At 30.9% G+C, this 23,214-nt stretch overlaps 2 protein-coding genes across 5 annotated transcripts in view; both read right to left on the bottom strand.

Moving 5' to 3' along the window:
• Positions 1-20,464, bottom strand: LOC145328921 (protein IMPACT-B-like). Of its 3 annotated transcripts, none has more exons than XR_013882730.1 (11): positions 20,349-20,464; positions 19,945-20,062; positions 19,121-19,220; positions 17,850-17,938; positions 17,674-17,743; positions 14,472-14,523; positions 14,081-14,169; positions 13,258-13,352; positions 5,844-5,903; positions 3,181-3,503; positions 1-2,655 (listed from the first exon to the last, which is right to left on the bottom strand). XR_013882730.1 is itself a non-coding variant. In XM_080172874.1 (10 exons), the coding sequence occupies exons 1-10, from the start codon at positions 20,443-20,445 to the stop codon at positions 3,428-3,430; spliced, it is 846 nt and encodes a 281-aa protein (XP_080029000.1). In that variant the 5' UTR covers positions 20,446-20,464; the 3' UTR covers positions 1-3,427. The 3 variants fall into 3 exon arrangements, 1 of the variants encoding a protein (XP_080029000.1); XR_013882731.1 differs by having other exon boundaries at positions 1-2,416; positions 3,344-3,503; XM_080172874.1 differs by having other exon boundaries at positions 1-3,503.
• Positions 20,464-23,214, bottom strand: part of LOC145328919 (telomerase reverse transcriptase-like) — a 28,428-nt gene continuing 25,677 nt past the window's right edge. For both annotated transcript variants that reach the window (XM_080172871.1, XM_080172870.1), the window contains exons 22-24: positions 22,739-22,792; positions 22,543-22,607; positions 20,464-22,115 (exon numbers count right to left, since the gene is read on the bottom strand). In XM_080172871.1, the coding sequence (XP_080028997.1) occupies positions 21,983-22,115; positions 22,543-22,607; positions 22,739-22,792 (252 nt within the window). In that variant the 3' untranslated portion in view covers positions 20,464-21,982. The remainder of the gene's footprint in view (positions 22,116-22,542; positions 22,608-22,738; positions 22,793-23,214) is intronic.

The following is a 23,214-nucleotide window of genomic DNA, read 5'->3' as shown; positions in this document are numbered from 1 at the left end:
TCTGAAAATATTAAAAAATGTAAAATTAAAAAAAAATACATAACAGTGATAGGAAAATTAAAGATAAATATTTTCCAAATAAATTGAGTCCAAAACTTATGGCTGTATCTGACTACCTGGGTAAATAAAAAATATAAAATTGTTAATCAAAATTATTCTTTCATTTTTAATTTCATATTTTAGTATACTTTCAGAATACACCTTATAATGAGCAATGTATAGCACAAACTAATCAGGGATCTACAGGGAAAAGACAATGGCCCATAAATTGATGTACATTGTAAATCCCAAATACACAGTGGGATCTTTTGCCAAAAAACGGGACATTAAGAGTAGACAAAAGTAAACTTCAATAAATAAGCTTGTATTTGAAGAAATGATGTAATTTTTTTGCTTTAGCAAGGAAATAACTTAAATTTTGCCCCTGTTAACTTCTAATGTGCATTTGGTAAGTACGTCTGGCGGTTTTGGAGGAGCGAAGCTACCCTATTTTTTAAAAATCTATAAACCTTCATAACTTTAGTTAGGATAGGAATATTTTAACAAAATCAACGTCTTTGTAAATATTTCTTCAATGCAAACAATGTTTGTTAACATGAATATAGCGTCAGGTGCACCCAGTTCGAGTCCCGGCATTTTTAGGTAGGTCCAGTATAAGTAAAATAGGAAATTTATAAGGCATGTTTTTAAATGTTTTTTTTACAGATATAAACAACAATAACATAATTTTCAAAACACTTTTGATTTTGTGTTAATACCTTTATTCTAAGTCTAGCTATCTTCATTTAAAGTTTATATAAGAATCTAAACATAATTACTAATATTATATTCTCTCTCAAACGTATATTTCTTTCTCTCTCTCTGATGCGTATATAATGTTTTTGCAATATTATAATTAATCTCCAAATTTGAATTTCCGCTGGACCAAAACCAGTTAGAAATACAATTTTTTTTAGAACACATGAAATTTAGCCAATTTAATTGCTAAAATAAAAGTATTTATAAGTCATCTTTATTTAACAACTCCTTTATCCCTTAAATGTCCATTAAAACCGCGAGAACGGCAAAAATCGTTAAAAATCACGCCAACGGCGGCAAATAACGGCGTAACGGTTGGTCGGAGGCAAATAATGCAGAAGTAAAGAAAGATCCGCCTCAAAAATTTTGAAAATATTGCAGAGATGACTTTGGGCTCTAAAATGACTCCTTCCCCCTCTAACGGGGGAAAATTTGAAATTAACAAGAACGAAATTGTTCAAACCATGCAATTTAAAATGCTCAATTACTCAAAAACGGACAAGAGGCCCCAGGTTGTGAAAACTGTTTAATACACAATACATGTTGTATATTGATATTATTATTGCAAAACCCGGGGCCTCCTGTCCGTTTTTGGGTAAAATGGAGAAAACTGATTTTTTGGGGTTAAAAATCTTAATATTTTTGGTGAAATTTTCTCACAAAATGTCAATTTACACCACCAAAAAAATATTTTTTTAAAATTTTTCTGTAATTAGACATTGGTACAGGTATCTGAAAAGTACCTCAATCAAAAATTATTTTCATAAGATGAACATAAATGTATTTTTTGTTGCTTTGAAAAAATTGTGTAAAAAAATCTGGAAAATCATCAAAACTGAAAAGAAATTTTTCACTACCTTTTTTAAAAATGGCATAAATCCGCCAAAAATGAATATTTTTTAAAAATTTCTTTTCTAGCTGTCTACTTACAGCCATTATTAATTTCTAGGATAGATAAAAGTCGATTTTAAATTTTTTGGATGTCCCGTTTTTTTTCAAAAGATCCCACTGTTAAATAATGACACAAAAAATTACTTTTTTGTAGATTACAAGTAGTGGGTAAAACATTCGGACACTCGACTTAAAGAAAAAAATCGAAAAACAACAAAAGTGCCCAAAGTTGTTGGGTAACAAATAAGAAAGTGTTATCATAAAACATTGGGGACTAGTGTATTAATAAGTCTAATGTCCCCTCCCCTTCTGCAAACTAATAGTGTTCAAATGTTTTGATTGCATGTTCAGTTCATTCTTGTTCTATGAGATTGAAACTAAAATTAGCAAGATTAAACTTTTCAAAACTGCTGGTTCCTCCTTTCGAGATGAAATCTGATCAAGTATAGGTTTTTTCAATCTTTCTTTTAAATTTTGGCAAAAGTCTTAAAATTATAATTTCGAGAAAATCTTAAGAAATAAAAAAGTAATTTATTTGTAAATAGCTAGTTCGAATGGGCTGTTCTTTTCAGGGAAGATTTAAATTTGTATTTAGTGTTTGCAGGTTCCAAAAGATAAACTAAGGTAATCTTATATGAAAATAAAGGAAAGGTTGTAAGCTTTGTTAATAGTTTATATATTAAGGATCCGATATATGATTTAAATAAATAGCAAAAATGTATAAAAACTTGGTGGTTTTATAAGACAGGTTAAAAGATCTGGATGAAAACTGGATTCTCAAAGTTTGTATAAAGTTGAACAGGAACACATCCTCATGTATTTGAAATTCTAGAACTGTGGTATCAAGTACTTCATTTCATACAGACAATTTTCAATAAGCTTAATTATTTTTTCAAGATATATAAAAAAAAATCCGGCGCTATCTCACAAAGTACCCTCTTGAGCCTTGATAGCCCCTACCCTTTACTTTTAGGAAAATAAGGATGACAACATCCATAAAAGCGAAGCTCTGAACAGTATGCCAGACAAACTTTAACTCTTGAGATTTGAAGAGTGTCAGAACTGAATTCACAAAATAAGTTTTGACAAAATTATACGTAAATTTGTTGCAAAACTTCTTAAATATAGAATACTGTTTAAGGATATACTGACACTTTTAGGACTTAATTATAGAGATGCTTCGCTTAACTATTGTACCTTATTGTAATAGGAAGCAGTACTCCAAAAATCAGATTAATCGGATGATTTTATCACATAAAAAGTTTTTGTTAAAAAAGTTAAAATCAACATGTTTAAAATGGACGTACGGACATTCTGGTAACGATTATAGAGTTGCTACGCTTTCTAAAACATACCTAACTATTACAGGAATCATCATGCACAGTTTGAAATTGATAGGACAATTCTAACATGCCTAAATTAACGAAAAAAACTATCCGTTACGGACGGACCTACCCTAAATATAGAAAAGCTTCGCTTTTAAAAAGTTACTGAAAATAGGGGTAGGAGGGAGAGTTCTCCTTTAGGTCAGGTAAGGTTAGGTTATATTGGTAAGTGGGTAGACACCAATTGTTAATGCTATTGAAAATACATTAGATTAACCCCTCTCGAACGGTTGAAACCCCTCATTTTACATCCAAAAATCTTGGACGACCTTGCATACATCCTTCCTTTTAAACATTGGAATTACATGAAACTCTATAATAATAAACAGGCAATGTTCGTGAGGTAAATTGCGTCACTTATTCTTTTTCTTCTTATTATGTTGGGCAGTTTTATCTTGGGATAACATTCCAGATTCTTCTAAAGCTCTCCTGAAATGTACAAATAGTTATATCCTAAATCCAAAAAGATGTAAATTATTATTCTGCTCATCAAGTAATAATAATTATAATTGTTAATGTTCCTTTATCATGCCATCTGATTTTACAGCTTCGCTTTTATGGATGTTGTTAATATACTCTAAAAACTATATAAATCAGATCTTGAAATTCTAGACTAAAAATCATAAGTTAAAAAAAACTAAAAACTATTGAGAAATTTCTGGTTTTTCGGTGAATATGACACTAAGTTAAGGTACTTAAAAAACACTAGCTGGTAATTTATTAATCAGAACTAAACTCATTAGCGTAAATTTTTTTTTAAGGTAAGCTTTTCTGTAATTAGGGACTGGTCGTATGTCCGTACGTAATGGTAAGCTTATATCTGTAATTTAAGATTGTTAGAATTTTCCTATCGATTTCAAACTTTGCATGGTGATTCCTATTACAGTTGCAGCTCTATAATTGGTAAGGACGCACGGTCATTAAAAACATGCTGATTTTGAACTTTAACAACAACTTTTTGTAAGATATAATTGTCCTATTTATTGATTTTAGGAATAATGATGCAAGGGATACCAAGGTACAAAATATAAGAAAGGCATCTCTATTATAAAATCCAAAAGATGAAAGTATGTCCTTTTACTGTATCCTGTATGTGCGCAACTTTGCAACGAAATGTACATTCTCACATAAACGACCCCTTAAATAGTGGATGTAAAAGAAAATTAAAAACCAAAACCTAAACAAAAAACTGGATAGGAATACCCCAGTTTTGTTTAGACTTCCTAAATAATGTTTTTCTAGTTAATTCTGACACTCTACAAGTGAGTTATTGTTTATTTGTACTTTTTTCTAATTTTAAACCTTCGTCGTTTTTATGGATATTGTCAACCTTGTTTCACAAGAAATAATGGGATGTAAATTATAATAAGAAATTTCTCGTTTCATACTGGATGGATTTCTAATTTCTTGAAATGTAGGAGTTAGGTTTCAATTGGATATTAATAACTACTTTCTAGTTAAAAGAATTAATTTTCAAGCTAAGTAAGCTTCTTTACTAAAAACTATGAATTATCCAATATTTTTTTTTATTTGAAAAAAAATAAACATCATTAGATAATTTTCATTCAAACCCCATATAACTGAAACTTACAATCCAAAACTAAATTTCGAAGAAAAAAGGCAAGTTACTTAAAACTTCATTTAAACAGAAACTTTACATAACTTCTTTAACGTTTATACATCCAATTTATGAATAGATTGACTGAAAAGCATTTTCTTGTGCCATTAGTGAAAACAATTGAAAATCCGACAAATATTCAAATGGAGACGGACAAACCAACTTCTTTGGGAGATAGACATCGAACTACTTTTTAAAATTTAAGACTGAATAGAAAGTTTCATTAAGACAGACAAACTTTTTGAAGACTACAGAATTGAGGATCTAAATTGCTACTATAAAATAAAGGAATAAGAAAAAATGCCTTCATGAAAAAAAATTAGGTAAACATTGTTATAAAAATAATGAGAGCTTTGCATTATTTTTTGGGTTGCGGATAATAACAACCACATGCGAAAATACGACGAAACGCTCCTTAAGAGGCGTTGTCACGAAAGGAGATATATCCTATATAGCTTCTGTGATAATTGCAACCTATTCGGACCAACAATTTATAAGATCTTAAGCTTCCAACAAAAAAAAAACTTATTATATTATTGGATAATACCTACTTACTTAGTACGTTAAAAAATTTGAATTATAAAATGTTAAAAAAAAAGAAAATATTTTAGTACTCTCTTTTCATTATTCGATTAGCAACAGGATTATTAAGTTTTCTGAAGTCTTGTAGGTTCAACTTTTATGGTTTAATTGAAGCAGACAATTTCTATTTTATCAGAAAAGTTCTATTATTAAATATCCAAATAAGATTTCAGGATGCTAAACTTTTATGTCATTATAAGGAATATTTTTTATCTTTATAGTTTCTCTGTTCGCATGTATCTTTTTCATGGATGTAGAATACATGTGGATATTATGACAAGGGAAAATTGTCGTCAATTTAAGTTACTATTTCCCCTGTCATTTATTGGTCAGTTCGTTCATTCAGTGGGAGGGTAAGCGATGGGATAAAGAACGTGGAAAGGGAGAATCGTTATTTTAGCCCGCTGCTTGTATCACTTTATGAAAGAACATGAAAATCTGGTGTATGATCCAAGTAAGACAAGTAATAATATATCCATTATCCTTATCAACAGATAGCACATACAGACAGTGACACACTTGAAGCAAAGTTTCTCAATAATTAACACAATTTGCTGCTACTAACGTACCTTGTCATATTATTAATGTGTTTGAATCTATCAGGTCCAAGTTGGATACCTCCATACCATCTAAAAAAATATTGTTATACAACATACATATATTTTAATTTTGAATATGAAATATGTTAACATTCTAAAGATATGAGAAAAAAAGAAATGTAACAACATAGACTTCCAAGGGGGGACAAGTGTAAGTAAGTGTTACCCCCCCCCCCCCCCTCAAACCTTTAAAAACTGTCATTTAAACCCCTTAATAAAAAAAGCTTGGAAGTCCTTAGGAAACACCCCCTTTAAATTAAATTTGGAAGGCCTACCTTGCCTTTTTTCACTGCCATAAAGCATCACCCTCCCCCCCCCCCCTCCCAGTGAAACCCTGTACAAACCCCTGCAAGCAAACCAACAATTGTTTCAACCACTCTTGTGCACAAAGGTCCTCTTAACTTACAAGTTGCACCGGTTTGAAGTGCATAGGCAGGCATTCTTCTTTTTCTCTTCTATGGTATGCATTTATTAAAATACGAATAATAATATTACTCCCCCCCCCCCCCTTACATTCTTTGTTATAGTTTAATATATGTTTAATAAGAAAAAGTTACATAATAATATAGTCTGAAGAAAAAAAAATAAAGCAAAGTTTTCAATAAAAAATTAAATTATGAATATTGGATATTTTAATATTTGCATTCTAAACAAAGAATGACATCACATCTTATAACATTATTATTATTATGTTAGTTATTTATAACATTTTATGTATGTTTATGTTTATGTATAGATATAATCAAGGGTGTATATTCTGCACAAGATCTTTTCCCCCTGCTACAAAATTTTTATTAATCCCCCCTCCCCCAGTTTTTTCCACCAAGGAGGGGGAAATGGAAAAATATTAAAAGAACTTTAAATTTTACATTTTTTCTTCCAATCACATATTTTTTATTCATCCCCCCCCCCCCTTAAGCAGGGTCAATTTTGAAGAATATACACCCCTATGTATATTAAGAGATATAAGTTTTCCGGAATTGTAATGTAGGGAGTAGATTTGAAATCTGCATCAAATTTTAAGGATTTTTTATAAAATTCGTTTTTTGTATAATTCTTTATCTAAAAGCGGAAATACAAATTAAGTTAATTAATTTTGGCATCTGTGATTGGTGGATTTAAAAAATCTGCGCTCTGATTGGATGTCGTACATCATTCAACCAATTAGAGCGCAGGTAGTTTAAAATCCACCTATCCTATTGGTCAAAATTAATTAACTTAAAATGTATTTTCGCTTTTAGATAAAGAATTTTACAAAAAACGAATTTTATAAAAAATCCTTAAAATTTGATGCAGATTTCAAATCTACTCCCTACATTAAAATTCCGGAAAACTTATATCTCTTAATGTATATTCCAATCACTACTTGGCCAAAGTGGTGGGGAGCTTTTTCTTCTGCTAGAAAATTGCTTTCTGCTCTTTGTAGCGACTCGACTGTGTATACATTTGTTAGCCCCAAGGGCCAAGCTAACAAAACTGGTATTAATTTTATGATTTTTATTTTAATATTCGTGGAAAATTGCCTGTAATACGATGTTATATATGATTTTTCAGAACCGGTTCTAATCCTGCAGATATTAATCGATTTCGAAGCCATACTAGAAGTGTTTAAACTTTTCTTTGGTCAATTATCTAGGTTTATAATAACAAATGATCTAATCTTCTAGTTAACCCAATACAAATCATCAATTATTAAATTTACATCATCTTCTTACCTAATTATTATTAATTAATATTTAATTGATCATATAAAATATGTATTGTATAGTTAAAGTACTTGCTGTCTTTTATACTATTAGATGTGCCCCTAGCCTTAATGGGCACGGAGGGATGGGGGGGGGGAGACTTGACAAACTAAAACCAAAGTAATACGTTATATTACAGCCTCGCAACTGATCTCTAGGGGCCTAATTATGAATGTTAGAGTGCATGGTCATCAGTCCCTGGGCGGGCGGTTTTGGGCCGCCCTTTATCGATCCTTTTGGGAAGATTTGGGCACCCCACGTTTTGAGGGGGTGAAAAAGGAAGGGGTGAAAAAAAGAGGGGGTGCCTATTTTTTGGGTGATATTAACTGTTATATAAATTAGTAAGCTTTTTTTGTATCTAGAGAATGATTTCGCTAACCGCTGAACCGATATGGTTCTCCTTTCCAGTGGAGCTTTTATAGGTCGTGAGATGGATTTAGGCTTTTTTATTCGTATTAATAAGTCTCAGTATGGTTTTAGGCTATTTTATGACCTTTTTATATGCTTTTTTACGACATTTTCCCAAAAGGGTTCCCAAAACCCCTTTTGGGCGCCCAAAACCGGCCCCCGTTATCGAAAAAAATGCCCAATATGACAACCCTGAGTACAATGAGCAGTTTATTATACTAGTCCCCAAAGTTTTATAATAACTTTTTCTTATTCGTTGGCTTGATAACTTTGGAGACTTTTAATGAATATTGATTGGTTGATACATTGAGTTTAGTGTCTTTACGTGTCAAACTATAGGCCAATAAGTTTATTAGCTATTTTCTCAAAAGTTTTAGAAAAAGTCATTTATCAACAACTTTCTTGTTATTTGATTAGTAATAATATCATTTTTGAACATCAGTATGGATTTCAATCAAAAAAGTCTACAATACACCCTGTGGTACACCTCTTAAATTATATAGCCGAAGCAAAAAACGATAATAAAACTGTAATTGGAGTCTTCTGTGATCTTGCAAAATGTTTTGATACAATTCCACACCATATTTTAATTAAAAAGTTGTCAAAAATTGGCATTAATGGCATTGAACTTGAATGGTTTAAAAATTATTTAAGTAATAGACAGCAATTTGTACATGTAAACAACACTGACTCAACAAAGCTGAAAATAGATAGAGGCGTCCCACAGGGCTCTATTTTAGGACCAATTCTATTTTTAATCTACATAAATGATCTTAAAAACTGTACTGATTTATTTACCCTATTATTTGCTGATGACAGTAATTTTTTAATTTCTGGTAAAAACTTTACAGAGATAAAACTGAAATTAAACAATGAACTTAAAAAGATATCTGATTGGTTTAGGAGTAATCAAATGAGCTTAAATCCTGATAAAACTAAAATTATGATATTTAATAAAAACGAAAATACTATTGATTGGAATGCTCTTAATATTAAGCTAAACTTTAACAATGAAAATGAGTTTGATCCTGAGAAAATAAAAATCTTAAATTATGTCAATTCAAGTAGCAATATTCCTGCAATTAAATTCCTAGGTGTATTTATAGATCCTTCTTTAAATTTTAAATATCATGTAGAACATTTACGTAAAAAAATTTCTAGTTCCTTATTTCTTATAAATAGAGCTAAACATATACTGAATTTAGATAGCAAAAAAATGCTTTTTCATTCCCTTATAAATAGTCATTTACTTTACTGTTTACCTGCCTGGAGTTGTGGTCTTAAATCTACTATGGAACCATTAATTAAATTGCAAAAAAAGGCAATAAGAATTGTTTTTAGTAAGAAACACATCTCACACACAATGCCTTTATTTAAAAAAATGAATGTCCTTCCTTTACATGAATCAGCTAATTATTTGAAATTATTATTTATGTATGATTTTATAAACAGTAAGCTACCAAGTTCCTTTCAAGGTACATGGCTTCGCCGTAACCAATTACATACCAGAAATCTTAGAAACTCAAATATGTTTGATGTTAAAAAGCCGAAGTTTAAATCTATTGAAAGATTTCCTAAGTATCATTTTCAAGAATTATGGAATAACCATTGTAATAATGATTTATTAACCCACAATCAACCAAGAAAAAAATTTATTAAAAATCTAAAAGAATCTTTGTTATCAAGCTTAATTCTAGTGTGTAACAACCCATTATGTCAAGAATGTAGATAAATTTATATTTCTTTTCAATATTGTTTGAAATCTGATAAATTAATCAAAATTTATTTGTTTAAAATTTTTTAAATTTCTATTATTGCAATAATGGTGTGAGACTTGTATGCCCTAATCAATCCTTCCTATTATCATTCTTTCCTCTCAAATATGATTTCATTTATTGCTTATTATCTTTTTTTTTGTCTTATTTATATGGCCTGTATGAAAACAATGTGTGAATACACATTACTGCATACTCCTATTTTTTAGGAAACTGCCATTTGGGAAGAAAATATTTTTATAAATTAACTATATCAATAAAATTTTCTGTATATATAAATGTATATAATATTCATTTAATTCATTTATTATTGTAGTTTTTTTTTCTATGTATGTACACCCAAGAATAATAAATCTAATCTAATCTAATCTACGTTACAATTAACTAATAATTGTAATCTACGGAAGTTGAATTCGTGTATTATCATTGTAGATCCGAATGTATATCAATGTATCGGTCATTGTCTTATGTCTTTAGACCCATGCTAAAACCAACCATGACCTAAAACTAAAAACTAAATTTCCATCTTAAGTCAAAACCCCCATTTTTTAGGGATTTTTTTTTCATTAACCCCAAAAAATTACCCCTTAGGGTAACGCGGGGTAATTCCGGTCAATTTTTTTCTTCAACTTAAAAAAAAACATACTTCCCAAAAACTTTTTCCGGTTTTTAAGAGTGCAAATGAACGATATGGCAATAACGAAGAAGCCTGTCTTGGTCCCATTAAGATCTCGCAACTAGAAGTCGGTCAAAAATCGGTTTAAAGGGCGGCGGTTGGCCTATACCGGAATAGCCCCACCGGTGGGGCTATTTCGGTCAGTTGACTTTGGGGGGGTGGAACACCCCCTTAAAATATTTTTTTTAAAAATTTTAAACTATGAGTAGAAAGCTGAGGTCATTAGCTTTCTAACAGTACTAGTCGCATGCAGATCAGACAATTTTTTGACAACATTTTCCCCATTTAAAAAAAGTCGGTAAAATCGCAAAAAAAAAACATCAATTTTTTTCATGCAAACTTTTAAAAAAAAATCATACTTTTTATTATATGATTAGGTTTTTTTAAGCTTTATACATAAATTAGAGGCAATTTCTGATTCGCAGGTCTTGGAATTTCTTGAAAAAAGTGATTTTTTCCAAAAAAAATTTTAATTTTAAAAATCCTGCCAGTTTTGACAGCAGTTTTTGATACAATTTTTCTTATCTCAAATTGGCTAGGATTGACCTACAAGGGTGGTTAAGGTGTCTAAAGATGCAAAATTACATGCCTGACAATTAACTCGAAATGATATGGGGTCTAACTCTAATATTTCAACACATTTTATGAAACAGGAATTTTGAAAATGCAAAATTTTGAATATGTACTCTAAATTTTGGAGATAGAACCCATATCCTGGGGAGTTTTTGTTAGGACATGCAAAGAGCTTTCTATAGACACCTTAAACACCTTTCTAGCTTAATCCTAGCCGATTTGACATAAAAAATCCAAACCGCGCAAAAATCGCGAACACCCTCTTATACGAAAAAGATGCAAGAGTTTCATATGGAATTTAAAATCTTCTAGCGGTCTTTCTATTAGACATACCCCTTCTTACATGAGCCAATGCAGCTGATACATCTTCAGGCAAATATTTAAGGCGTTCCTTTGGGTGATATACTCTTCCCATTACTATAAAAATGTGTCTGAAAAATTTTAAATGTCTTTACAATTTGAAAAGCTTAGGCAACAAAACATGACATAATGCAAGCAGTAAAATGACTAATAATGTACATCTAACAACAGGCAAGGGAAGGTTAAAGCCTTTGTCATGCATTGAGGTTGTTCATGCTTCCAGATCACCTGAAAAAAAAGTTAGGGTATTATAAATTTATAAATACAGTAATAAAAAAAAAGTAAAAAAAGTGACCGGAATAGACCATATTTTTGAGACGAAAAAAAATTATGAAAAAATCAAGTTAGAACAACGCCTCCAATTACAAACGATGAATCAATGCCATATCTTTCATTTTACAAAAACTCGCGGGTCAATAGGACTTACCATTTTTTCACAATTTTAGATTGAACATGGCCTATTTTGAAATTTTTTTTTTGCAAATTTTTTGCAACTTTTTGAGGGCAAAAAAATCATAGAAGGAGTAATCTGACAAAAATTTGCTGATGTAAGAAATGAAAGTATAGGCAATAAACTACAACTTTGCTTTTCTGAAGATCTCTCGCAAACGTTTAGAACACCGTTAAAAAACGGTTTTAAAAAAGTTGGTCGAGTGACCGGAATTAGACCCCCCTACCGCATTTACCCCGCGTTACCCTACTAATTTGGTTTAGAAACTACCAAATTTTCATAAAAAGAAATAACCCAATTTTTCAACTAATAATCCAATGAGTCATCAAAAGCTTAGATATTATTGTATTATCTCTTCCAATATACAGCAGTTCAAACATGTATCTTACTATATCTTTTTTTCTAGTTTTATAACAATTTATATAGTAAATAAAATTCTTATATCATACATTATATTTATCTTTAAACATTATGTAATTATCTTTTATCTATAAATACTATATAACTAAATATCTAATATAAAAATAAGTTGGGGGCATTACCTAAAGATTAAGATCAACAGCTGTATATTTAAAGGGATAAATAAGACAATGGCTGATAAAATGATGTACATTCCCAATGATATACACAAAATTTCCTCTTCTGCAGATTACAAGTATTGGTTGAAAGTTTGACACTCAACTTAATGAATCATCAAATCAAAATTCATTAAAAGTCCTTTCAGTGGTTAAGGCAACGAATAAGAAAACGTTATTAAAAACTTTTCGAACTAGTGTAATTAACAACCCATTGTACCCTTCCTTCCTGATTTAAAGGGGACTCTGCACGAACGAGAGCATGTGATGGTGAAAAAACTAAAATGTTTTGCGATTCTTTACGAAAAATCATTAGTTCATTGTGTTAAATAAAATAAAACGTCAAAACAGATTTTCAATTTTCTTCCAAGACCATGGTAGACCTTATATGTTTTTATTCATTTAACCTTAATGTCCCTTGTCCTACATTTAAAGCTATGGAAATATTTTGCTTTAAATCATGTCTAATCGTCACAAGACTCAACATTTCAAAGACCAAAAGTTTGGTAAAAAACTTTTATCATTGTTTAAAATTTAAATTGAAAATAATAAATTATTCAATGTTTGAGATTAGTAGGATGATTCTAACATGCCTAAAATACGACCAGTGTTGACGACCTTATTGGGGAGCCACACGTCAGCCGCGAATAAGCTTCAGATTTAAACCGTTTGGATGCTTTAGAAATGTTTTATTTAGAGGGAATGCCATATTTGGGTCTGGTTTAGACTTAATCTGATTTTTAAAATTGCAAAAGGTTGATTTCCCTCTGGCTTACAGGCAGCTGATGCGCAGCTGCTGAGAGCCCTTTTGAAAATACTACCTGGAAACAACCACTAAAACATTTTTTGCCTCAAGAATTTCAAGTAGATGCAGCATTCTGCTTCCAGCAGCAGTTTCACCATCATCATCACAATCCTAGTTGAGTTTAACTATTTAGTCATCTTGCGCAGTTTTTTCAGAAACTGCATACAATAAAAAGTAAAAATCTCGAATTCGTTAAAACTCCGTAGGTTTCACTCACTTTGCATTAATACTACATATGATATTTAATTTTGTAGGTTAGGAAAGATCAGTATAGCCCAGCAGGTACAGTAACCCGTAGGGATAGGGCCCGACAAGGTTAAAGTCCCGCACAAAGGCTACAGAACATATTTCAAATTAAAAATAAGTTGGGGTTTGGAGGTCAAGAAATAGAGGCCATTAAGGACACTTTTGAAAAGGGGGTGGCATAGACCACCTACTTTCAATTAAGGGACCTAAGAGAAGATTTAAAGTAAAGGGGAGTCATATCGGTCCAGCGGTTAGCGAGATCTTTTGGTAAACACAGAAAAATAGACCTAAATCCTGTTACTTTTAAATAATGATACCTAGAGTAAAAAAATATTCAAAATAACTTTTTATAAGCCAGAGCTGGATCTTTAAATCATTTCAATTGTGCGCCAAATCGGGGCGCGCCGAATTTCAGCCAATCACAACGCGGCATTTCGTAAATGCTGTGCTCTCATTGGTGGAAAGTTGGCTCACACCGATTTGGCGCACCATTGAAATGATTTAAAGATCCAGCTTAGGTATTGTATGTATATTCTGTATGCCTGTATATTATGGGTTGCATGGACAATATTCTTATTATAAATATTATTTACCTGAAGCCAAGAATTTTTATCCTGTAAGTATATTCTATATGCCTGCATATTATGAGTTGCATGGGCTATCTTCTTATTCTCATACAACTATCATCAATTCACACAATTTTATAAAATAATTTTACTAATCATAATCATCTTTTTAATTCAAGTTATGATATACTACCTAGTGGCTGCGTCCCTAGCATCTATTGATGAAAACTATCTTAACACATAAATCTAAAAATAAAATTGCCTAAAGCCCTCCTGGGACTTATGTGAAGCTTGCAGATATAAAAACCTTCACTTTATGTAATAGGGATAATAGGATTTTTCATCATATTTTATCATAATTTGAATACTAAAAAGTAAAGAAACTGCATCAAGGCATTTATTATTGTAAATGATTCCTTGTTCAAAACAGCTTTAATTTCATCAGTATTGTGTACCACTGCACAGTGTCCCTGAAATACAAATAGAAATTCAAGCTATTTGCTAAACACATTTATGCACAAAAGCGCACAGAACAGGGATGTAGGGGTTAAGTTAAAAAAGTCACACTCGCATATAATCTATGAGGGTTCGCGAAAAAAAATAACACCTAGATGTAACTTTAACATACACCCTACTGACATTAAAATAACACCCCTCTTGTTGTCTATATTACATTACACTCCCCAAAAGCTCACACTTCTCTATAACCCCCTTGATTTGAGTTGGGGGTTGCCAAAAATTGTAAGAGGGTGTCCAAACCCTGTGAATGCAACTAGGAATTTTTAAAACACCGCAGGACTAGTTCCCTGAAGAGTAGAGCCCAAATGGTTCAGCAGTTACTGAGATCTTAAGATTTAGACGGACATACATTGTTCTACTTTGTATTATGGATAATGTGATGGAAATAAGTTGAATAAAAACAATTCATAACAACTAAGTTACATAAGCATATTTTAAATAGGTTAAATTAAAAAAAACCTTTCTTATTGACAAAGATTGTTGCTCTTAAACAATTAAATAATGTATCCACTTTTTTAAGAAGACAAAAATTATAAAAAAAAATTTCATAGGGTAAAGAGCAATTTTAAAGAAAATTACTTTGAAGAAAGTCCTTTGACAGCACATTAAAAAGTTTAACAAAAAAGTTGTTATAAAATCCCAAAAAATTGGAAAAATATAATTAGAATTTCGTTTAAATTGATATTAAAGTTTTGGATAAATCTTTTATAGCATTTTCCAAAAATTTCACTGGTAAAATAGTTAGATTAGTAAGGAATAGATTTAACTAAAAAATAAGCGATTCCCTGCAACTTAAATAAAAACAAACCATTTATTCTTCTTTTAGGTAAGGTAAATGTTAGAATAGCCCCGCAGGTTGGGACCACACAAGAGTCTAGAAATATGTTTTTTTTATGAAATCATATGTGTTTGAAAGAACCCCAAATTGAAATATTTATTCAAAAAAAAGTTTAATTGTTAGCTTGTTGTCGAGAATGTATCGGGTTTCAGCCTAACTAAATCAAGTAAAAATGTAACATTCTATGTTTTATGCGTGACAATAGTATTTAAAGAAATAGGATACATGTCTTGAAAAAAGTAACTTTTGACAATAAACCAAAAGTGGTGAATTCAAAGGGTGCGTTTTCTGATAAAAGATACTACTTCACCTTTTATAACATTACTAATAATCAGATCAATTACTACAGCATTCAAGATTTCAATGTAATAACTTATACAAGTAAAATTATAGAACAGAAAAGACTATTACAAAAGTTATTTAAATTTTCCTAATAAAAACACAACTTGTAAAACTTCATTAGTTTATAAAAACGATTGATAAAGAATCAATGTTATAAAACTGGATGGCATTAAGGTAACTTTTAAAACCGTGTTTTAAGAATATAGGTTAATTGAAAGATTTTTTTTCATTAGTTTTACAAACAAACTAGATCATTTATATCAATAAGTATCGTAGTGAAAACAAGTCAACATCATTTTTGACTAAGATAAGGTTATTAGGTGTTGTAACTCGTATAAAAAAGGTAACAGTATCATGCTAACTTCTGGACCAATTTTGGCTCTAATCGTTAGTTAAGCTTTTTATAGGTCAAGGGAAGTTTTGGGAGAGTAAAATATTCATGAGGGGGAGTTAATTCTTTTTTCTTTTTAGGAGGGGGAGAGGAGTAAAAAGATATATTTTTGATGAAAAATGCAAAAAAAAACCTAATTTACCTAACAAACCTAATAGAGGTATGAGGGGGAGGAATGTAAACAGTGAAACACCCTTTTACTGCCACAGACCCCCCCCCTTTTGGAAGTCCCTGCAATAGAATACAAAGTAGAACGATGTCTGTCTGTTTGTGTCTGTTTGTTTGTAGCGAAGGATCTCGCTAACCGCTGAACCGATTGGGTTCTACTTTACAGGGTAGCTTCTCATAGGTCCCGGGAAAGTTTTTTTTGAAATTTTTCTTTTAAATCTAAAATACGAACAATTGGTTTGATTAAACCTCTTGGGGCAAAGCCCCTAGAGGCCAGGGGCGATGCCACTAGTGTAATAAATAATGTACCATTATAATACTGAATAAAAGGTACACAAAATTTTTATTTTAATTCCATAGTTCTTTGAAATAATCTTCAGAACAAATTTTGTAACCAGCATGAAATTTTAGAATTTTTGAGGTTTATTCGTCAGAAATAATTTAAGATTAACATCATGTCAAAAGATATAAATATTTATATTTAGGAAAGGAGGGGAAATTGGGCTCATTATTACACTTAACACTAGTCCCCAAAGTTATATAATAATGTTTTCTTGTCCGTTGGCCTAACAACTTTGGGGACTTAAGATATCTGATTTACATTAAATCTTAATTAGGCTGTTTCTCAAGGTGTGGACGGTAGAAATAGAACTTTAAAATGGCCTTAAACCTTACTGTGATTAAAACAACGCTTCCCCACCCTAGCTATGCATTACTTGGCCTTTCAATGAACGTTGGTTTTATCTTTTATACATAAGGTCTCTCTTTAAAATGTTTTCTTTCTAAGCACAGGTTAATAAACCAGAATTATTATTTTAGGTTTAATGAAAACCTTAAAATATTTCAACTTTTTATACGATTTCCCTTTCATTGCACAGGCGAGGATTTTCTACGATCAGAGTGTGTCTGTACGTCCGTCAGTCTGATATCTGTAAGTAAAAACTATGTCATGAAAGATTTATGTCCATTTAATCTATGTGAACTTGTTCAATTAATATAAAAGTTAAAATCTTCGACTAATCAGTTTTAACAATATAAAGCTCCCATGAGACAGCGGGTCAAGTCATAATGTACTTGAAGTGGAGCTTGAGCTGGCCCTAGTGGCTATACAAGAGTGTCTTGTCCATCTCCATGACTACTTAGATCCAAACACTAAGAAATAATGGCTACACACACAACAATATAGAGACTTGGAAATCATACTCTTTTGATATTTTATTGAAGCATTCTTGTAGATTTAGGAATGCTACCAAAGGGCAGTGGGTAATTGGAGGAAAATTGAGAAAGTGTGTAAAAAAAAGGAGAAGCCAAACTTTTTTTGATCAATTTAAAATAGATTTTTCTACTTAGTAAATTCTTAACCTGAAAAACACTTTTTCTGTCCTCAAAAACATCTGTTGTGTAAATTTCTGGGCATTCTACCAATGGCGAACTAAAAATAAAATCATTACATTAATTTTAAGAAGAAAATATTTACATCTATTTTAAGAAAATAAAGTAATCCTTATTTTTATTTAAGTAAGCATGTAAAGACATACCTTTTATCATTAATAAGTAAATCTTCTAATTGTTGATTAATTACAGTATCACATGTTTCATTGTTATCACAGCCAGTAGAGGTATCTATTAATGAACATATAATCATTTAGAAAATCATATCTAATACATCGCTTATAGAACATTTATTCATTGGCGAAGCTTCTCTAAAAGTTTTCCATTTCTTTTTACCATGCTTACCACAATACAACGCACGTCGAACAATAAGTAATTTTTCTCGTATTCATTTGAAGCCGGTGGATAGGAACCGGTTCTCATGAATACGAAAAAACTATGTCTAGCATCGTATTATATCCAGTTTTCTACGAATATAGAAATGTACAATCATAAGATTAAAACTAGTTTTTTTAGCCGGTGCCTTCGGCACCACGGGGCTAAAAAAACTAGTTTTAATCTTATAATTGTACATTCTATATCCGCGGAAAGCCGTTTATAATGCGATACGAGAAATAACTATTCTTGCTGTCTCAGTTAAATGAGTTTATTTTCGTAAGGTACCTTTTTAATGATCTTGTTTTTTAATGTCTTTTTAAAGATTAGAAAGTTAAACCTTTTCTACTTTTCAATTTCAAATAGCCCAAAGAGATAGTTGCATGAAGTGCATTTCATAAAAATTATTTCAAACAAAAGCTACAAGCATATCATCAAACATACCTATATAATTTTGTATTACGATTAATAACAAACAATTAGACATCACTAAATTAGATGTCAAGCTGTTTTGTGAAAATAAGCCAGCTATACAAATTGCATTTTTAACAAGAATACGATTTTCAAGTCTTGATATTTTTAAAACTACATGGTAGAAAATTTTTATTCTTTCAAATATATGCCCTTTAAAAGTAGTTTAAACCATTGAACAGGAAAAAATAAGCAGTTCACTAAATTCAGTATAACTACCCATTTTTCCATTAATATCATTCTTTCATGTTTTAGAAGAAAACTTGAAAAAGGGAAAAGTAGGCTGCGGGTAAAATCCGTAAGTGTGTGTTTTAAGGCTTAAAAATATGTAGTAGTAGAACGATAATATTCATTAAATGTGTGTATTTCTTATTTAAAAGAACTATAGACAACAAATTTTGTTTAAAAGTTAATATTTTTTATCGTTCTACTACTGTTTTTAACTTAAAACACACAACCTTTACGGATTTTACCCGCCACCTACCTTTCCCGTTCTTTTTGAATGCAAATAGATAATATACAGATACTATCAACCATTATGATTATATTATCCAAATGATTATTTTCCTATATTTTGTAAATATTGTCTGATTTCTTCAATCCATAGAAAAACTACAGACTCGCCAATATTGTCCAAATATACACTTTCTAGATTTCTAGTTAATTCTTGCCTAAAAAAAGAGATTTAAATTTTTTTTTCTCGATTTAATTATGAATAAAAATGATAAAATATTATACTGTTGATATTTTAGGACAGACAGATTCCAAGCCAGTTATATGAAAGATTTCAAATCAGAGTTCAATCTCAGTCAGATGATTCTTACAGATTCCAAGCTTTATTATTTTATATTGTACTAGTGGCTTCGCCCCTAGCCTAGGGGCTTTGCCCCTAGAGGTGATAAAAAAAATTAAGGCGAAATTCGTTAAAGGACCAAGGTAATCTTCAGCAAAAAAAAAAAAAAAAAAATGGGGGGGGGATTTTTTTGTTTTTGGGGGGTTGGGGGTGTCCCACCCCCAAAGAAAATAGCTTAAAACCACCACAGGACCAATAGGTATATACCCTGAAGAGTAGAATCCGATCGGTTCAGTGGTTACCGAGATCTTAAGGGACAGAAAGACAGACGGACAGACATCGTTCTACTTTGTATTATAGATAACTATAATTATTTATTTGTTACTTTTCTTGTATATTTTATTACTGTTATTATGGAGCATTTATATTGTTTAAACAGATTCTGGGCTTAAATCTATTTATATGTAAAGATTCCAAGGTTTTATTTTAGTATTAGTGAAAAATTACCTGTAATACGATGCTATACATTATTTTTTAGTATAGCTGAGAACCGGTTTTAATCCAGCGATTTCGATGCCATACTGGAAAAATCCTTTACTTACCTATCTGTTTTGGAAAGAAAAGGAGCAAATAAAGAGTAGATTGGGGGCGCAGCGGATGGATAATCTTGGTTTAATGCTATTGTTAAGCTTGCTTTCATTTCTCCCTCCTCTATCCGTACTGAAATAAATAAGTTTTATAATAGTTATTTATCGCATCGTATTATAGACAGCTTTCCGCGGATATGAAAATATACAATTGTAAAAATATCAAAAAATGATTTTAATTGTCTGTAATACGATGCAATACAAGATTCAGTATGACTGAGAAATGATTCTTTCCGGTTGATATTAGTCGGTTTCGAAGCCATACTGGTAAAACCTATTATATTTAGTAGTTGGTAATATCTTGTATACGGCTGGACAAATCGAAACAAACTTCACTTGTACAGCCCTAAAATACATACCTGTATAATTATCTTCATTTTCTAACTCAAATAAATCTTCGTAGATAGATGTTAGGGCCACTATCTCTTCTATCTGTCTTTCTTTATTAGCCTCCATTTCAATACATTCATTAGATTTCTGAAAATAATATGTATATTACATTTTATCTTGAATTTAATATTATTTATGTACTTATATCACAACACAGCCACCTAAATAATCACATATTTTGAAAGCAAGTATTTAAAAAATTGTTGTACAAGTTTAACTGTATTCATATTTGTTATGTGTGTCATAAAATAAATATATAATCTAAGAAAGGAATGATTGTAATGTTATTTAGATATTACCTAAGCATTTTAGATTTCAGATTATTTCTTTTGGCCACGAGTGTTTTAGTAATCGCTGCCCCCCCCCCCCTCTCTCTCTTATGTCTTAAGAAAATTAGAAAAAGGGGGGTAGGGGTAGCTTTTCATGAGAGAATGTTGGGTACTAGGAAGCCCTGCACTACAAGGCTCGGAGACCCAGATTAAGAGTTAAGCATTGAAAATAAATTACCCTACTTATTTTCAATTAATAAAATACTAAATAATGAGAGGAGGGGAGGGGGTGGAGTAAGTGTTTAAAGAGTTAATATGATTTGTGGGATAGCACCACTTTTTATAAACTTTTCAGATTTTAATATTCTTTTTAACTTTTAAGTACATTTAATACATACATAACAAGGACAGGTTTTCCCAATGGCCAATAGTAGGGTAGCTAAATCAAGATAATGCCTCAATAAAATATAATAATGAACCCTAATAATACAAAAATTAATGGGTTATTAAGCTGATAATGTAGGGCATTTAAGATAATTTGCAAAAATTATAGGCACAGCTTTATAAACATCATCAATTCATTTATAATGGAAGCTTGTTTGTGTTAAGGGGTAGGCAAATGAAAAATGAACTAGAAAGAGTTGAGCAGAGTTTGTAGCTGATATTATTGTCAAGAGAAATCACACTATTGTTTATAAGTAAGTAGTAACTGCGCTAATAAAATACATTATAATATTATAGAATTTTTAATACTGCTAGATAAATAAATTTCTTTGGAAACTGATTAGTTTGTTACCAAAACTTGGTTCTTCATACTATTAGTATTTAAATAACAATTCTTCAAATTTCGTATGACGATAATCATTTCTTTCTAACAAGTTTTTACAAAAATAGAAGTAAAACCTTAAATATTTTTTATCAAAAGGTGTTTATTTTAAATTCTAAGACTAACTAACACTAAAAATAAATTTTATAAAAACATAGGTAAAGTACAGTAGCAACTAGATTTTAATTAATTTGATAACTGGTGTTTTCTACATGTAAATTAAGTAGGTATTTAAAACTATTTTTTTAACCCGATGTTGAAAATCTAGTTACAAATACAGTCAGCTGCTAAACTGGTTATATGGTTGAGAATTAATGACCTACTCCCCTTATTTTGAAATAAATTGAAATATGAAAGTTGTTTTTCTTTATATGCCCCACCCATACTAAGGGAGCCCTAACCCTGCAGAGCTACCCACTACCCAATATAACCTAACTTATGACTAACACCCCCCCCCCCCCTTATTAGTAGTTAAGGGGGTAGTTTCAGGGCTCAAGAGCTCCCGTATTTATTTCCAGTCAGCTGTTGAGGTAACTCCAGGTACAACCTTCACCACATTTAGTATTATTTGATCCAGTAAGCATTTGTTTGGAATGCTTAAACTTTTGGTTAGTGAGGCCTTGGCTCCTTTCAAGATACATCTGTTTCAATAGAGTTGCCATTACACAGTTTAAACATTTCGAATTAGGGAAGAATTTTAAGATTTAATTAACACTTATTAAGCATTCTATTTGGGGTGGGATGTAACAAAAATATGTTTTGTCCCCCGGTGGGGGGGGGGGGGGGGGGGAGTATCTACAGTAGGAGGAATTAAAATATTAAGTTTTGGTGGTGCTATATTTCAATTTCAAATGAATATGACATTGGTTTCATTTAATGTCAGGGATAGTTCAAAGAAAGATAATATAAAAGATGACTAATCATTGTATCTTTCTTATAATAGGATGCTTCGCCACTAGCCTACAGGGAAAGGCGAAAGGGGTAAAGAAATAGCCCAAAACATTAATTAAGCTTCCCTGAAAGGTACAACATATTTAGAATTAATTTTGTAGGATTGGCAACCCCTACCTGGGATAAATACTAGACTTGCATTCTTTAATAAGAGTCCTCAGACATATGTACCGAACCTCAGTCTTCAATTTTGTCTCAAATTAACTCATCAGAAGAAAAAAAATCAATAATCAAAACAATCGTAGAAGTAAAATACTGAGATATAAGAAAACAAAGTTTAGTTCATATCTTTTTTTTTATTTGAGACCAATGCCTGTGTTATTTTGAAGTTGGTATTGTAGCAAGCTTTCATAAATCTTCGAAAACCCTTCACAATTAAAAATTAGCTTAATAAATAAGTTCTAGGGTTGGGCTGGATACTTATTTGGCCGGATAACCTTATAAATAACAACATCGATGTCAATATCATATTCCCAAACAGGCAAAAATAATAAAAACAAGGATGTCAACATCCATAAAAGCAAAGCTCTAAAATTAGAAGGAAGTACAATAAATATTGAGTATCAGAACTTAATAAGCATAACAGTGATTTGTAGGTCTAAACAAAATTGTATATAAATTTGTTGCAAAATCGCGTGAAAACAGGATACAGAAAAAAGGCATTTTTAGATGGACCTACAGACTTTATAGTAACAATAATAGAGTTGCTACGCTTCCTAAATCGTACCTAATTGTTCTATGAATCGTCAAGGAAAAAACTTTTATAACGCTGAAATTTGCAAAGGTATA

This window comes from Acartia tonsa, chromosome 9 (genome assembly GCF_053477335.1).
Source record: "Acartia tonsa isolate MP-2025a chromosome 9, ASM5347733v1, whole genome shotgun sequence".
NCBI classification, from domain to species: domain Eukaryota; kingdom Metazoa; phylum Arthropoda; class Copepoda; order Calanoida; family Acartiidae; genus Acartia; species Acartia tonsa.
The sequence above is the reverse complement of the archived record's forward strand: the minus strand, read 5'-3'. Positions and strand labels throughout refer to the sequence as shown.

Excerpts from the sequence above, each read along its gene's own strand:
- LOC145328921 (XM_080172874.1), bottom strand. The coding sequence starts at position 20,445 with ATGGAGGCTAATAAAGAAAGACAGATAGAAGAGATAGTGGCCCTAACA. Across the intron at positions 14,524-17,673 it reads ACAGAAAAAGTGTTTTTCAG|GGACACTGTGCAGTGGTACA; the intron begins GTTAAGAATTTA and ends TTTGTATTTCAG. Across the intron at positions 13,353-14,080 it reads ATAAAAATTCTTGGCTTCAG|GATTGTGATGATGATGGTGA; the intron begins GTAAATAATATT and ends AAACTCAACTAG.